This window comes from Schistocerca gregaria, chromosome X, assembly GCF_023897955.1.
Source record: "Schistocerca gregaria isolate iqSchGreg1 chromosome X, iqSchGreg1.2, whole genome shotgun sequence".
Lineage (NCBI taxonomy): Eukaryota > Metazoa > Arthropoda > Insecta > Orthoptera > Acrididae > Schistocerca > Schistocerca gregaria.
In genome coordinates, this window is record NC_064931.1 from 154,391,551 (window position 1) to 154,410,593 (window position 19,043).

General features: G+C 41.2%; 1 protein-coding gene across 1 annotated transcript in view; it reads left to right on the forward strand.

Annotated features, from left to right (window-relative positions):
• The first annotated feature begins 264 nt into the window (after nucleotides 1-264).
• The window catches only part of LOC126297948 (uncharacterized), a 98,312-nt gene continuing 79,533 nt past the window's right edge, over nucleotides 265-19,043 (forward strand). The window contains exon 1 of the mRNA XM_049989269.1: nucleotides 265-611. Coding sequence (XP_049845226.1) covers nucleotides 265-611 — 347 coding nt within the window. The remainder of the gene's footprint in view (nucleotides 612-19,043) is intronic.

Consider the following 19,043-nt stretch of genomic DNA (forward strand, 5'->3'; position numbering starts at 1 on the left):
AATCAGTTTAGTGTGTACATCTACATATGTCCTAACAACTATGAGAGTGACATGGTAACTAACTCTGCACACATGTAGCAGAGTCTTCACGTTTTATGTCGATTGTGAAGTGATGGCAAACTACTAATAAAACATCTGATAAGAAGCTACTACCCAGCCAATCAATATAGTGCTACACCAACTGTGGAAACACCATCAGATCAAAATTTAGGAGCAGCTGAAGTATCATCTTCAACAACGATGGAAGCAACACCACCTTAAAAAATGATAGCAGCAAGGTCAGCTGCAGCACCTCTAACATCAGCAATAGCAGAAGTTCAACCAGCAGATCAAACAGAAACGCCAATGGCAACAACTGTAGTACCAACATCAGTGACAATAGCTGCAGCGACAGCATCAAAAGTAGCTCCAGCAACAGTAATATTAGAATGTACATCAGCAGAATCTAAATCTGCAACAGTGTCTACAATAAGAATCAGTGAAAATGAAAATGTGACCACCTTGCCAACGAAACGGAAAACAGTGCCTCCCACTCATCTGAGTGATTTTTTAGTTGGAAGCAGAATGTGGAGGAAAACAAGAAGAAAAACAAACAGAAGAAGTTACCTGAGGTAAGTCATGCATCAGAAATGAGGAAGACGTGTTACACTCACAGACAGTCAGTGCCAACTGCCAATGAAAATTGTCTACTCTTTTTGCATGTTCATAGCCAGTCAATGAAAAATAAGTTCTTGGAACTGCAATATTGGCCGAAAAAACTTAATTGTACTGTGCTTTTGGTAAATGAACATTGGCTATATCATACAGAAATAAATTTGAGTGCACCTAATAGTTATGAAATAGCTACAGGGTACCATAGAACTAACATGGAGCACGGTGGTGTAGCCATATATACACTCCTGGAAATGGAAAAAAGAACACATTGACACCGGTGTGTCAGACCTACCATACTTGCTCCGGACACTGCGAGAGGACTGTACAAGCAATGATCACACGCACGGCACAGCGAACACACCAGGAAACGCGGTGTTGGCCGTCGAATGGCGCTAGCTGCGCAGCATTTGTGCACCGCCGCCGTCAGTGTCAGCCAGTTTGCCGTGGCATACGGAGCTCCATCGCAGTCTTTAACACTGGTAGCATGCAGTGACAGTGTGGACGTGAACCGTATGTGCAGTTGACGGACTTTGAGCGAGGGCGTATAGTGGGCATGCGGGAGGCCGGGTGGACGTACCGCCGAATTGCTCAACACGTGGGGCGTGAGGTCTCCACAGTACATCGATGTTGTCGCCAGTGGTCGGCGGAAGGTGCACGTGCCCGTCGACCTGGGACCGGACCACAGCGACGCACGGATGCACGCCAAGACCGTAGGATCCTACACAGTGCCGTAGGGGACCGCACCGCCACTTCCCAGCAAATTAGGGACACTGTTGCTCCTGGGGTATCGGCGAGGACCATTCGCAACCGTCTCCATGAAGATGGGCTACGGTCCCGCACTCCGTTAGGCCGTCTTCCGCTCACGCCCCAACATCGTGCAGCCTGCCTCCAGTGGTGTTGACACAGGCGTGAATGGAGGGACGAATGGAGACGTGTCGTCTTCAGCGATGAGAGTCGCTTCTGCCTTGGTGCCAATGATGGTCGTATGCGTGTTTGGCGCCGTGCAGGTGAGCGCCACAATCAGGACTGCATCCGACCGAGGCACACAGGGTCAACACCCAGCATCATGGTGTGGGGAGCGATCTCCTACACTGGCCGTACACCTCTGGTGATCGTGGAGGGGACACTGAATAGTGCACGGTACATCCAAACCGTCATCGAAACCATCGTTCTACCATTCCTAGACCGGCAAGGGAACTTGCTGTACCAACAGGACAATGCACGTCCGCATGTATCCCGTGCCACCCAACGTACTCTAGAAGGTGTAAGTCAACTACCCTGGTCAGCAAGATCTCCGGATCTGTCCCCCATTGAGCATGTTTGGGACTGGATGAAGCGTCGTCTCACGCGGTCTGCAGCACGAACACTGGTCCAACTGAGGCGCCAGGTGGAAATGGCATGGCAAGCCGTTCCACAGGACTACATCCAGCATCTCTACGATCGTCTCCATGAGAGAATAGCAGCCTGCATTGCTGCGAAAGGTGGATATGCACTGTACTAGTGCCGACATTGTGCATGCTCTGTTGCCTGTGTCTATGTGCCTGTGGTTCTGTCAGTGCAAAAGCAGATCCGCAAGAATAGATATCTTTCCATATCTGCCAATTCTTGTTTGGATGGCACATCTGCATCTTGGTTTATTCCACCAGTTTTCCAATTTCTGATTTGACATCCTAACCAGTTGCCAGTTTCACAGCCAAATTTACCAACTTCCAGATTTGGCACCAACTGACTAACATTTTTACAGACTGTGCTATGACATTATTTTATATCGTCAAAATATCTTCCTGCAGTACATGTATGATGTATTTATGGTATATTTGTTGTATGTATAGCATAGCATAGCAAGAGCGTCCCAAGAATACCAAATTTTAGGCACTACCTATCACCAAGGACAACACAGTGCCTGACAGCCTTCAGTGAATGATCGAGAGCAGTGGCGTTTGCATAGGGTTGTCACTGCTAACAGACAAGCAAAACTGCTTCAAATAATTGCATAAATCTATGTGGGACACATGGACATGTCTGTTAAGCCAGTGTGGTGAAATTTTTTGGGTTAATAGGCTATGGCAGCAGACGATCAAAGCAAGTGCCTTTGCTAACAGCATGAAACTTCCTGTAGGACCTCTCCTTGGCTCGTGATCATATGGTTTGAACCCTATACGAATGGAAAACGGTGATGCAGTCAGATGAGTTGTGATTTCACTTGGTAAGAGGTGATGATAGACTTCAAATGTAGCGCAGACATCATGAAGCTATGAACCTGGGTTGTCAACAAGTCACTGTGCAAGCGGGTGGCAGTCACATAATGGTGACGGATGTGTTTACATTGAATGGGCTGGGTCGCCTCCTCCAACTGAACCGATCATTGTCTGGAAATAGGTGTGTCTGGCCACCTGGAGACCATGTGCAGCCATTCATGGACTTCATGTTGCTAAACAAAAATGCCACGTGAACAGACCCAAGTTGCTCGGGACTGGTTTGAAGAACATTCTGAACAGTTCGAGTAAAGATTTGGCTACCCAGATTGCCCAGCATGAATCCCATTGAACATTTATGGGACTTAATTGAGAGGACAGTTCGTGTGCAATATCCTGCACTGGCAACACTTTCGCGTTTATGGATGGCTGTAGAAGCAGTGCGGTTCAATATTACAGCAGGGGACTTCCAACGACATGTTGAGTTCAGGCCACTTCGAGTTGCTGCACTATGCCGAGCAAAAGGAGGTCCGACACGATATTAGGAGGTACCCCATGACTGTTGTCACCACAGTGCACGTGGATTTTATTTTGACATAATTGAAGCTATGAATGGTGTAATTATGGCGTAATCGTGGCGTATGCTGCGCAAAAACGGTGCAGTTGCAAAATTTTTGACCTATGTACGGCGTCGCGACGGTAATTACCTAATTATACACCCAGTTTACAAATTTCCGTATTTGGCATACTATCAAAGTGTCAATTTTGCAACAAATTTTACTACGTTCCGATCTAGTGTCCTCCCAATTTACCAGTTATACAGACAATTTACCAATTTACGTTTTTGGCGTCCTATCAAATTGCCAATTTTGTCAGTTTCTGTACTGGAGTCTTGCTAATTTGCCGATTCTACAATCAGTATACAAATTCATTACGAATTTTAAAGCGTGATACAGAGACAGTTACAAGACTCTGTTGCTGCCAGGTCAACTGCTAGCACTTTGTAAACTGCAAGTGTGTGTCCTGTTATGACTTGTTAGGGTGGAAAATAAAACCAAGAGTTTTGTAGAACATATTTATTTACATAAATATTTATAGCGTCAATTTAAAACCAACATTTATAGTAACACCCTCTCACTGTCATGTTATATTCCTCCTGATTGCTTGACAATCCAAACAAACTTCCATGCAATGATGTAGAAGACTGCTTCAGTGGCTCAGGAACTAGTAGTTCTGTTAGCACTGTAATAATAACAAAATACGTACTTACTGACGGGTATTTCCACCACAGCCGACAACAGCTTCTTGCACGGTGGGACATTGGACAGATATTTGATTAATGGTACACAATTCCAGCAAATTCAACACTTGTATTGGTGTACACAACGCAGTAGCACTTCTTCTTACCATTCCATTGCACTGTCATAATTTGTTGGGCATCGTTCCTCTTGTCTGCAGTTATACGCTCCTCCGTTATCATGCCTTTCCATTCTTGATGGATGATTCTTTATGATTTCTCCAATAGACGTTTACAAAAAAATGGGCTTGCTGAAGTCTTCTTTGCTCAACGCAGTCACCTCTTGAATTGAACACATGAGATCTAAATGTACATACAGACAGAGATAGCTCTCTCGTTGCAAAAGAAAACGACCAGATGACGACAGGCAAAGGTTAGTACAGATTTGTGCTTCTATTAAAAGATTTAGGGGCGAAGCAGACAACAACTACAAACGTCATACCATAGCAAAACATCTGGACGAGAACCCAATAAAATTATGGTCCTATGTAAAATCGCTAAGCGGGTTCTATCCAGTCGTTCGTTGACCAGTCTAGTGTGGCGGTAGGAGATAAGAAAAGGAAAGCCTAAGTTTTAAATTTCGCGTTTAAGAAGTCATTTACACAGGAAATCGTACAAACAGACTATCGTTTGACCATTGCACGGACGACATAGTAATAGGGATCAATGGTGTAGAGAAACAATTGATGAATGAAAACAAATAAGTCACCAGTTCCATATGGAATCCCAGTTCGGTTTTGGAAAGAGTACTCTGCTGTATTAACCTCTTATTTAGCTCTCATTTATCACGAATGTCTCGCCCAGTGCAAAGTCCCAAGAGACTAGGAAAAGGTGAAAGTGACTCTTGTATATAAGAAGGGTAAAAGAATGGACCCACAAATTACAGTCCAAAATCCTTAACATTGGTTTGCTGCAGAATTCTTGAATATATTCTCAGTTCAAATATAATAAATTTCCTTGAGATGGAAAAGCTTTTGTCCACGAATCAGCACGGTTTTAGAAAGCATCGCCTATGCGAAACTCATCTTGTTCTTTTCTTATATGACATACTGAGAATTAAGGACGAAGTGCAATAGACAGATTCTTTACTTCTAAATTTCCAATGAGGATTTGCCATGATGCCCTAATGCATGCAGTTAACAAAAACTATGAGCATATGAAATCGGTTCACAGATATGTGAGTAGCTCAAACACTTCTTAAGTCTTTCTTTATTTGTGTCAGAGGTACACTAAAATGAACACATATACAATACATACAAAGAAAACTATAAAGTATTCACCCAGAATTGGGCAACTTTGATAGCATTGGATGCTGCAGACGTTAAGTCCTTCATGCTACAGCTGGTTGGGCATAAGTTACATTTGAAGAGATGCCAGGTTGTCTGCAATTCTCTGCACTTGCACAGTGTTGTGTTGGTATTTGATAGTTGGAAGTTCCATTTAAGGAGATTGTCCCTCAATCTTGCGACTTCAGTCCGTAGTCTGTTCAAGGACTTCCAGATGACCCACTTCTCCATGTGTCCAGGTGGCAGGGATTCTTGTGGTGTCATCCAGTTTGACAGGTGTTGACATCTTTCTTTCCACTTGGTGAGTCAGGTAGCTGCAGCTGATCCTTCTAAGGGCTGCGAGGTTGTCAGGAAACTCTTCCTGGACTTCAGTCTTGGCTTGGCAGGTTGATGTCCAAAGAGTGGATGTGAGGTCACTGTATTTGATTTATGCCTCTCGATGTTAGCGATGACCTCTCTTCTGATGTCACATGGAGCAATCCCAGCGAGACGTTGAACTTTGTCCATGACAGTTGGCCTTAGGCAGCCTGTAACAATCCTACAGCTGTCATTTAAGGCTACATCAACCTGCTTTGCATATACTGAATTGTATGACACTGGGCTATCATACTCTCCTGCAGGATAGCATAAGGCAAGAGCTGTTGTTCTTAATGTTTGTGGATGTGTACCCCAGTTCGATCCCGCCAGTTTCTGAAGAAGGCAGTTTCTGGAGGATACTTTCTGCTTCAGCTTCAGACAATGTTCCTTGTATGTTAGTGTATGTTCGAGAGTGACACCCAAATACCTGGGGTGGGAACAATTTTCTAGTGTGACTCCATTCTATAATATTTCAAGTTTCCTATCAGCTTGTTAATGTTTCAGATGGAATGAACACACTTGCGTTTTCTTAGAATTGGGTGCGAGTTAATTCTTTTCATAGTAAGTACCAAGCTGTTGTAGACCGTGTGTAAGCATTATCTCTACATCTTCAAACCGATTGCCCTGGGCAGCGAGAGCAAGGTCATCAGCATATATGAAACTTTTGCATACTTGGGGCTGTGGTTGATCGTTACTGAACACATTAAACAAAATAGGTGACAGTACATTTCCTTGAGGGAGACCGTTCTTTTGGGTTCTCCATCAGCTGTGTTTTCCTTGGAAGTCCACGAAAAAACATCGATTCTGTAGGAGTGTTGTAATTATCCTTGTCAGCACGTAGTCATTAGTCAGGTTGTAGATTTTGTGCAATAAGACTCTGTGGTTTACGGTGTCAAAGACCGCCAAAAGGTCAACAAAAGCTACACCTGTTATATTTCTCTGCTTAAAGCCATCTTCTATGAACTGAGAAAGATAAAGGATTTGTGAGGTGCAATTTTTGCCTGGTCTAAAGCCAGCTTGCTGCGAGATAAGAAGTGGATCAACTACTGCAGTTAAGTGGTGAAGAATCATTCTCTCTAGGATCTTATAGAAATGGCAGAGGAGAGATATTGGGCAGTAGTTCTTCGGATCTGTTTGTGACTCCAGGTTTTAGTATCACAATCACACGTGCCTTGCGCCGTAATTTCGGGATCTTGAAAAAAGCCAGACAGTGGTTATTCAGGTTTAAGAGCCAGTCTTCGGTTGCGGTACCAAAATGTTTAATTTGTTCTACACATATGTCATCTAATCCTGCTGCCTTGCCATTTTTGCATTTGTGAATGGCTTCTTCTAATTCACCTAGGTTGAATGGTCTAGTCAGGTTATTATTCTGAGATTGTTCCTTAAACTCTAATTTGAAGTTCAATGTTTTGATAGGAGATCTTGGCTTAGCACTCTCAAGAATCTGTGTAGTAATTTCATTTGGAGTGATGTTAGCGTGATTGGCATATTTGGTTGGATCGTTATTTAGTTTTCTCAGCAGTTTCCAGGCCTTCTGGCTACTAATTGAAAGATCTGTTTCCTCCATTAGTTTAATCCATCTTTCACTTTTGTTTTCTGCTATGAAAGACATTACTTCTTGACCAGCCAAGATGGTTTGCTCATTGAATGGATCTTGTTCAAACAGCGACAGGTATTTATTCATTAGGGCTGCCGACTGGGTTGTTAATCTGTAGAGATGTTGTGTTCTGCAGCCCAATGGCACAGATGACCGTGATACCTTCTTCACTCCATCCACAACCTTATCGTAGTTTTCTGGTGTTGCCTGGAGATCAGTTACAATTTTATCCAGGTTGGTACTAAAAAGCTCCCAGTTAGCCTTACAGAAGTTGTATCTTCTGCGGAATGGAATGGTTCTCGGTTGGGATACTGCAGTAACTTGGCACATCACAGGCTCGTGTTCAGAATTGGGTACAGGGTAGCAAACTGTCTTAACACACTGTTGGCCTATGTGTTCACTTGCGAATATTAGATCTGGGTTATATCCACGTTTCCAATGTCTACTGTTGAAAGATGCTGGGAGTTTACTATCGTGGATGAGAGTTAATTGAAAGGTGTCAGAAAATTAGCACTTCTTCCCCGTTGTCATCATCTTGTGAGTAGCCCAGGACTGTACTGTGACTGTTGAAGTCTCCAACTACGAACTTGGTTTGATGTTTGTTGAAGTTCTAAGGGGTTACGAAAGAGAACTTCATATTAGGTGGTTTGTAGGTAGACGATATGATGCAGTTATCAAGTTCTACTGTGAGTATTTCAATATCATTGTTTTCAGAGATGGATGTAGACATAATGTGGAGGTCCGGTCGTACAAATAAGGCACTTCCATATTGTTTATGAGGCCTTTCAGCAACAAGTCTCATTCCAGGTATTTTGGGGCGATACATTTGATCATCTTTGTCGGTTTCTTGTAGGCACAGAATATTGCAGCAGTTTGTTTGGCAGAGTTCACCCAAAAGCTCTTGTTTGGGAGATGCCAGTACCTCTGTTTTAAATGACAGTATAGTTAACTTTGGGCTTAAGAAAGGCCTATGTACAACATATGACATCATTTGCTTGTACCTCTGGAATGCTGATGCTCGGTTCTGCACTGGAAAATATATTCCAAGTACCTATGCAGGGGCACCAAGTGTAGGAATCAGCTTCACCCCCACTTCTTAAGTAAAAGAACTCAGCAATTTGTCCTTGATGATGAATGTTCATCAGGGACAAGGGTTTCATCAGGAGTATCCCAGAAAAATATGATAGGATCCCTATTATTTTCTACATATATGTAAATGATCTGCTGGAGAGGGTGGACAGCAATCTGTGGTTGTTTGCTGAAGATACTGTGGTGTGTGGGATGGTGTCTTCGTTCAGTGACTGTGGGAGGATAGAAGATGACTTCAACAAAATTTCTAGTTGAATGGCAACTAGATCTAAATGTAAGGGAATGTAAGTTAATGTAGATGATGTGGATGAGTGTCCCACAGTGTGTGGGGGCGGAGGGGGAGGTTGCTGAGGGGTATGAAGGGCACATAATGGGGGTTACATTCATACGGTAGTGCCATGATGTCATGGCCTTGGTGCAATTGTCTGGACGCAGCGATGTCAGAATTCCAGGATTGCTGATACTGATGTAATTAAGATATAACTGCCTGATGCTGGACACTACCATCAGTGATACTGGGAATACTGATAGTGATGCCATCAGCTCCAAGATTCCTGAACGGAATCCCCACTGCCCTCCTACTGACGTTTAAGGATATACTTGGAAATATACAGGGTGACCCAGCTATCTTGTCCATCCAAAATATCTCTGGAACAATAACAGGCTCAGGCGTGTATCCCATGCTGCTCGTAATCGCGATGTGATTGACATGCGTTATCACACTTCCATACTTATCAAGAGATCCGAAACGAATGATATGGTCTGCTGCGCGATTACGGGCAGCATGGGGTTCACGCCTGAGCCTCAGGACGTGCGCTATCAGCGCATGTCGGGTGTTTCAAGCGTCAACTTCGCGTCTCAATATCTCAGGATGTAATGGGAATATTGCGATGCAATCAGCGCCATTGTGTCATGTTATGGGTTTCTGAAGAAAAAATATAGGAGGTCCATTTAAAAAAAAACGTAAGTTTGTGTTAAAAAACACATATGCTCTCGCTTTAGAATGTTTCCAAATATGTACATTCATGGGCCCCAGCCCTACATTGATACCGGTGAAAGTCGTTTTCCAATAGCTGGTATTGTTCCAGAGATATTTTGGGTGGACAGGATAGCTGGGACACCCTGTATATAAGACCCCTAAATTTTATACAACCCACACATGTATTTCTCAGATACGTTAGTACTGTTATTAGAAAGCCAGTTCAGCTTGAAAGCAGCACACTAGTTATTATAAATATGCGTCAATGATGGAAGGTCAGAATGTTGTTACTCTTTGTTCTGTCTGATTTATACCTTACAGCCAAATATTTGTGCTGTGGTGATATCATATGTCACTGCACATGACAGAGACTGCTAAACCACTAATACACGATGGTCTGATGGACCTTGAACCAATAAAAAGTGCCGGCATATGCTTTTCATCACGATCATTTGGTCAGAAAGAGGACACGAGTTTCCACACAGTTTCTGATCATTGGCCTGTCCGTCAATATTTTGAGGTAAATTTCAAACCACACAATGCATCACGGAATGACGGCATGATACACTGTTGATGGTAATCTGTCCATTGGATGTGAATGTTAAGCTTGGTGGTATCTTTGGTACTATTCAAGACACGTAGGTGAAATGCCGCCACTGGATGATATCCTCAACAACAAAAAGAGGACGACTACGCACACTCATCAGTCACATGGAACAAAATGCTGCGCTTGTCAAACACCATCCACATTTCACACTAGAAAGCCGGCCGCGGTGGTCTCGTGGTTCAAGGCGCGCAGTCCGGAACCGTGCAACTGCTACTGTCGCAGGTTCGAATCCTGCCTCGGGCATGGATGTGTGTGATATCCTTAGGTTAGTTAGGTTTAAGTAGTTCTAAGTTCTAGGGGGCTGATGACCACAGCAGTTGAGTCCCATAGTGCTCAGAGCCATTTGAACCATCACACTAGAAAAGCTCGTCATATGTTTCAAAAGACCTCATTGTCTCTGACTGAGATGGCTGAAACGCTAGGTATGTCTCAAACTACCGTCGCATATGATATTTACATTTACACCAAATCTTGCTGTGATGTGCGTTGAGAACTTCAATCCCAGAAATAACTGTTCAGTGGTGACACATTGTACTTTAATCCTTCACTCCTTCCACTCCTCGGGGGGCTAATAACTCTCCTGTGAGCACATGACTGGTGAACATGAGACCTTAGGCCTTTGGAGTACTATATTTTGAACTGCACTTCAAGTTTATACTCTGACTGTCCTACTGTCATACAGGTTTTCTCCAGGTACTCAGTTGATGATGGCTGGGTAAAGGGATAGCATAACTGAAACTTCTGAGCTGTAAGCAGGTCAATGTCGATAGTCCTCTATACTATAAACTCAGAAAATGCCTCGGTGACCATAATAGAGAAAGTGGTGGGATGTCATGTTTTTTTGGGAGCCTTGGTTTAACTTCCATGATAGCGAGGATGCTGCAAATTGCTATAAAATGACGTCAATTCTAAGATGGGATGGCTGGCTGTCCAGGCAAAATAGTACACTGCGCTACAGAATTAAAGGATCACCCCATAACTGTCTCACATTGTGACGCAGAAGCTTCAAATTTGGCTCAAAGGGGGTACACCCTTCCTCTGTAATGGCACAAAAGAATGGCTCCCTGTGGAGTCACCCTTCGGTTGGATAACTTTTCAAACAGCAAGGTGTCAACACATGCGAAAAAAAGGCCAGAGCTCAGAAATTCATGTGACGTGCAAGGTGGATTAATGATATCACTTTCGCACCATATTTCACCACAATTCTGCTCAAAACCATGGGAGGTGGTCATAGACCCTTTTACTCATATTTCTTCTCTTTTTTTTTTTGACGCCTCTGTGATGAGGGTCAGAACTGCGAAGACCAGCACTGAAATCACGCGATTTTCTTATGAATGGCCGAGGGAAACATTTAAGACACATTGCCGCTCAGAATCGAAGTGAAAATGCCTGAGGGAGTGGTGTAAAGGGCGTCAGTGAAACCACCAGACTTGAGGCGTTGATTCCCACGCATTTCATGGTGAGAAATGACAATTCGCAATGCGATGAGCAACAGAACGATGTTCTTGACAATCTTTGACACTGTCTACACTGTCGGGCATTTCAGCGCTTCTCATTGTGAGGCTGCATCCCAACTGAACGTAATTAGACCTCTTTGGAGTGTAGAATGAACGCAATTTTAGCTGTCGGGTACAGGTTGGACACTAGGGGCTGTTCAAAACGATTTGACGAAATTTGAAGTGGTGCCAAACAGGAAAGAATGTTTATACTTTTTCATCCCTGCTGTGGCCTGATAATAGGGAGGGGTGTGGACTGGGGGAGGTGAGAGGTGTTGCGCCAATGACACATGCGTGAATAAAATGGCAAAGGGTCCCTCTAAGACCTCCCAGTTCGGAAAAATCCTTGTGGTACCTGTTCACATTTATTAAGAATTTTAAACATCAACAAGCTGTAATGTAGGCCTAAGTGCCTGCAGGCAGGCATGTCCTTGATCACTGCTTCCAGTTGCCTGCCAGCAGGTGCCTGGGACTACTTTACAGGTTGTCTCTGTAGAGGTTGATTTTTAAAATTCTCAGTAAAAGTGGGTAGGTATCACTGAGGGTTTTGCCGAACTGATCCCTTTCTCGTTTTATCATGCCCATCGCAACTTGGGCACAATTGAACTGCTGAAGGAATGGGAAACAGAAGTTGTATCAGCATTTAAAAATCTGATGAGAGTGAACAGTGAGCTGAAGAATACTGGCAACTTCATTCTTATCTTCAATTGGCCTATACTTTCAGAACACATCAAAGCTGAATTTATTCAGAAGATAAGACGTTTTGTACACAGTCTGATGTCAAAGATATAGTCACACCACACTAGGGAATAATGGCAAGAAAACATCTGGAAAATGTGGGAAAGATGCCAATGAAGCAGGGTCACCGAGTTCAGCTTCAGACTTATGTGTGAAATACTGATGTGATCATACCGCTTGGAATCAGAGTAACCTGTCTTTTTTTTGTTATTTTTTCCAGAATACAAAATTCAAGATATCAATGTGACCAAGAGTGTTTCATATATGATCATATACAAGAAAAAATGAATATAAGGTCTTTACACCTCCTGTTTTCTCATCTTAATTTGCTATTACCCTATGAACAGCTTTAGTAAAAGTCATCTCTGTCATGCAAACACAGGAAATTGATACTAGCACAAACATGTCTATGTGTAAATGTAAGTGAACGATATTCATGTAATACATTTGCAGCTACATCTAAACCAGTTCCATAAGAGGTTGCTAATAAAGGAAGCTACTGAGTCTCAAAGTTTGTTGTGCAAGGTATTTAAACCCTTACCAAGTAGCTAGAATTACAACAAAAATAATACAATTCCACAGCAAAGCCAGAATAAAAATTCTGAAGAAACCAGGCAGGAAACCATTAGCATATGAGTATTATCTGATTAAGATTACTCTGAAATGGAACTGAAAATATATGCTCACAAACTGAAACATCACCCTAATTCTCCATTCAATGTCAAACATGTATCACCAAAGAAGACCGACATGACAATATAAAATCCTGTTTCATTAATGGCTCTGATGTTTCAATGACATGTGACCAGTTTAGCAACAGACCTGGAGGAAATAAACCTCTTAATACAGGACATGAAATTGGCATCAAATTTCCTGTCAGTGTAGGTAATATGTACTCCTCAGTGCATACATCTATCTTATAATGAGAGTAATGTTTCAGTGTGAGACCATATATCTACAAGTTTTGTATTGCACCTTAGAACTTGTGTACCAACAATAGCCATAATACTAGAAAAAGAACATCTGTAGACGTACCATATCGTAGATTATCAAAATCGCAGAACTCCTACCTAGTTATCGGACTAAGGATGTTTAATAGACTAAGTGCTGACTTTAAAGAACTGCCTGTAAATATTTTTAAAGCTAACTTATACAAGCTACTAGTGAACAATCCGTTTTACACCATTGATGAATTTTTTAAAGATGAAAATACCGTATTCTAATGTGTACCTATTTTATGTTTAAACCAATTTACATCGATATAGTAGTTTATGTAGAAATATAAGCTCTTGACTTTGTCTATTGCTGTAACCAGCTGAATGAGAATAAAATTTTTATTATTATTATTATTATTATTATTATTATTCTGTTAGGAGGAGACACATTACAATGACCTATGAACAGAGGGTGATTAAGAAAATTTATCTGTGGAATGTACACCATGTGCAGAATAAGGAATACGTTGAAAGGGTGTCTAACTCCTTAGCTTCATAATACTTTATTTCTTAAAATGGCTTATGACTAAGATATATTCTTCACTGTAGACACACATGGTTGACTGCAACACCAAACTTTGCGTAGAAACTGACTCTTTAGAGACAATTTTGGAAAATTATGTTTTCCTCTGCATGTAAGCAAGCCTATGCATTTCCCAGAGCTTACCATACTGCCTCAGAAGATTGATATGGAGGAAATGCACCTGTGCTTGACATCCCTTCAAATTCAGAAAGAAGGTGAAAGGAGAAAATGCACCAATGTTTTAACCTTTATCTCTACAGATTAAGGATAAAAAGTGAAATAAATAAAGGCAGAGACCAAGTCCTTCAACAGTTGTCCTACATCATACTTCTTCCATGCTAAAGTCTGTCATGGATTCTATCTAAACATAAAGTATTTTGTGTTGAATGTATTGAATAAAAAGTTCTCCATTAATTTATCACATCAAATTAGAATAAAATTTGAAGCTTCTAGCAGTAGTCTCCATTATCTTTGATAGGAAGGGCAGCTCTCACAGAGATGGGAGGGAATGACATATGAAAATTGGAGGTGAGTCTCATAGAACCAGAGGAATGATGCTATGTTGTCTTCTGCATCACTGTTCAAGTGCTTACTTTATATTCTCTCTCAATCACGTCCTTGCATTAATGCATTATTAATACTTGCTTTGTACCTTATAAATTGTAAACTCACCTTCTAATTTCAACAACCTGCTTGATGACAGTCCCCAATATTTCAAGCATTTGTCAGAATTTGCATCTGCTGAAACAAAGTTTTGTATTTGTTTGTAAGTAATTTGTAGTACCCCATGAAAAGTAGTGACATGGGACAGTGTATTATAACTGTTTCCCAACATAGCACTGGACTCAAATAACAGATAAACACCATAAATACAGAAAAATCAATGCTGACTGAATCTTGTTTGTATGAGCACACACAAAATTGTGCCTGAATAAATGGCTTCTGGTCCGCAATTCAGATTGCTGGAATTTTTACTAGCAAGGAGACACAATAACCCTATGTAGAAAGTGTGGCAACCAAAAGTAATATTGTCTTGTAACGTTCCACTGTTGCTTTGCAATTGGAAGCCCATAAATACTTTTCCATTATTGCCTCAGCTAACACACTGTTAAGTTGTGCTGTCATATTCCTAAGTGATCAGCACCAATATAAAATAAAGAGTGAGCTATATGAGAAAAAGTATACTACTGGTGCAAGAAAAATGACCCAGATTCCGACCTAGCAGCACAGTCCTGCAATGAAGTAGTTATCTGTAAGATAATCTGCAATCAAATAAGTGGTTGGCCATGATCAAATGCAGTTGCACTGTTCAATGCCTGAAGTGAGTCATTACTGTGGGGTAACATCTGCATGTGACATCAGAGTGACATAATGAAAGTTTATTTTATTACTGTTAAATTAAACAGTTGTTTCGCTCACATAATGTAATTTTATTTTATCATTATTTGATTAAACTAAGATTAATCTGTGATTTTCCTCATACATGTTTACCTTGGTAACATGAAGACAGCTATTCTTTGCAGATGTACAAAGCACACCACGTGCCCATTTGCATTACATAAAACGGCACGCCCTCTCAAGTGATAATCCAGCAAACACTCTATTTATGGTTGTAATACTGACAGAAAGAATCATGATATAAAGTTTATTTGTATTGCAAATGGGATTTATCACACTGTTCAGGTACCTATTCCTCAGGTAAGCTTAAGAAGTTGCTTGCTGACTTGTAGAGAGAGGTCTGTCACAATCTACAAGGGCAGAGTGTCGGGTATTTTTATGGTTTCAGGTGAAAATCAAGTGCAGAGAACCTTACTAGGTTCCAGTTAGTGAGGGTAAAAAATAAAGTGTGTGTGGCCAAAATTCCTTGATTCTACCAATATAAACTCAGCAAACATGATAAAATGTTCCACAGTTGAGAATTCCTGCCAGATTAAAACTGTGTTCTGGATCAGAGCTTGAACTTGGATCTTTGCCTTTCATGGGTAACTTCTCTCCAACTGAGCTATCTAAGCATGACTCAAACCATCCTCACAGCTTTACTTTGGCCAGTACCTCATCTCCTACCTTCCAAACATCACAGAAATTCTCCTACATACTTTGCAAGACTAGCATTCCTGGAGGAATGGATATTGCAGAGACATTGTTTAGCCACAGTCTGAGGGATTGTTTCGAGTATAAAGTTTCACTCTGCAGTGGAACGTGCACTGATTTGAAACTTCCTGAGACTAAATTGTCCACACAATAACCTTTCAGGAGTACTATTCCTCCAAGATATAAAGGAGAACTTATTTGAAGTTTGGAAGGTAGGATATGAGGTACTGGCACAAGTATAGCACAGGTCATGAGTCATTCCTGGATAACTCAGTTGGTAGAGCACTTACTCAGAAAGGTAAAGGTCTCAGATTCGAGTCCTGGTCTGACACATACTTTTACTCTGCTAGGAAGTTTCCAATCAGTGGACACTCAGCTACACTCGGGTCCTAAAGGAAAATTTATTTTGATCTACAGTTGCTGTACTGAGCCATACTTGGTAGTAGGAGATGCTGTTCAGGCAATGATGGAGTAATGTAACACATTTGAGAATTTTTTCATTGAATGATGCAAAATAGTGGTTTATTAAGTTCCAGATAGTGAGCATAAAAAATAATGTGGGTGTGGCCAAAATTCCTTGACTCTGTTAACAAAAATTTTGAAAGTATGGCTTTGCTTCTCCAAATGTGAGTGTTGTCTTTAAATAGAACTGATTTGTGTAGATTATAGTATGTGGGTTGTGATATATATTCATTATTTATGATGGTGAGAGATGAGTTATGCTTGCATGTGGTGTACTACTGTTCAGTTCCACCACATTTAGCATCACCTTGTGACAGACTGATTACTATCCAGTGTCACATGCTCTTATGTAATGAATTAGATACTGTGAAGAGGTTTCAGAGTTAATCCATGACAGTGGCACATTATTTAGTAAAGAGGAATTGCCTGCCTGCAAATTTCTTGCATAAATTGGCCACACATAGTGAGAATATTTTCTTCCAATACCATCATTCTAACTGGCTAGGTCCAATTCAAACAACAAGACGCTAGCTTCTGTTACTAATTTCAACTACCAAGAAAGGTGCAATATAGGGTTTCACAGTTCACAGCAGCTGCACTAGTAGAAAATCCAAGAAAAATGACTATATAGTAGTATTCAGATAATATACTGCAACAGAAGAAAATGGCATAAATTAAGGAACCCTAATATGAAAAAAAATGTGGTTGATGTTTAAATTTGATTAAGAAATTTGTTACCTGTATTGCCCACAAGGTCAGTAAAAATACCAATCTTTATTTTTTGATAATACAGTTATTCAATTTTCAGGTATTTGGCCTTCATCCTCTCATCTCTCACAGCTGTCTCACTCTTCATACTTGCATAGTTGATCCTGTGATTTTTTTCTCCACTTCATCATGGAGTCCCGTAAAGCTTATTTTGTTTAAGTCCTTCAGTGTTCTTGGTTTATTCTCTTTAATATCTTTAACTGCATTGAAGTGACTTTCTTTTGGCACAGATTTTATTTAACTCTGAAACTTGAAAAAGTAGGGTGTAGTGAGGTAAGGGGGTATGGTTGGCTGACAGGACACTCATATGGTTTTTGGCAAGAAGCTCATGAACTAATAAAAGCTGAATGGGCAGGCATATTGTCATGACAAAGAACCATGAATTGAATTTTCACAACAGTAGCATCTTTTTGAAAATTGGCAATTCCAAAATTTTCAGCACACTTGCATGCTAATGATGTTTGATTGTATGAAGTTGATGCAAAGATTCAAAATGTGCATAAGAAAATTGACTCTGAGATTGGATTGTCATATCTATGTTTGTTTTGAACATGCATATCCCTTGCCAGCCCAGTGTGATGATTCAGGCTGCAAATTTAACATTCATGTCTTGCTTTAATTTTTTGCATGAGTGTTTGTCAATATTAACTTGCTGGAGAAGTTCATAGCAAACATCCTCCTGATGCTCCTTCTGCTCTTCAGTCATTGAATTAGGAACAAACTGCTCTGCAACTCAATACCTGTTCAATCTTTCAGTCAAAACCTCATAATATGAAGTAACTGAGGTTGGGTGGTTGATTTGGTGGAGGGGACCAGGCAGTGAGGTCAGCGATACCATGAAATAGCATGGCAGAAATCAAGGGAGGAACAACACAAACAGCACAGCCCAATCAAGGGGTGGGGATGAAGTGCAAACAAAGAGGATTAACTAGCTGGGATTCAACTGCTTCTGCAAGATTACTGATGTACCTTCAGTCATGACTTGTGCAATTTCAGAGTATTTTCATGCTGTTCATAGGCCCTCTTACAGAGGCCACGTGGGTCAAACCATTGGTTCCCTCTGGTGAGCTGCCAAAGAAACAGCATAATTTAAGTGATTGAAAATGGATACTCAGCCTATTCTATATGCTGTATCATTGTTTTCCAATCAATGTGTTCAGTGCTATGTACAATCTATATATTATGTGTTGCTCTATAGAGTATTATGTTCCATTAATAATGTTGTTCTTGCTATAACAGACTTGGTAATGAGTGAGGATTACATTTTCTCTGTGTGTTACTGTCAGTGCTAAGTCACCTGACAAACATCTCAATGGAAGAAATACTCCAATGTCTCATTGCCCAGCAGCAAGTTTTCACGAAACAACAGCACGCACTTTCCACCGCTCCAGTCAAGTGGCATCTGCATGTTTGTGGCACTTTACTCTCCTGTTGTTGCAACCATCACCCTATCTGGCATATGATAAATTTGCTGAAGATTAGGACTCCTACGAGACACAGTTACACAAACAATTCCGAGTTTTTCATGTGGGCGATGCAAACCTGAATAGGGCTTTCTTTCTCTCCTGTTTTTGCCATGTTTTGTTGTACCAACTTGTGCCTTTACAAGAATGAGCCATCTTATCATTTGATGACATGTGCAAGCTTCTCTCATTCTATTACTGTGACAGAACGCATGTCATTGTGAAGCACGTAGAATTTTACCATTGTCAGAAACGCCCAAACCAGTCTTACAAATCCTGGATTGTGGAATTACATGGGTTGAACTGTTATTGTAAATTTATCACTAGTACCCATCCTGAATCCTATGCTGATTGCCTGGTGCATAACATTATTATTCATCTGGCTCCAGATAGGAAGCTTGCAGAAAAGCACTACAGTGTGAGAATCCTATGCTTACGAAAGTGCT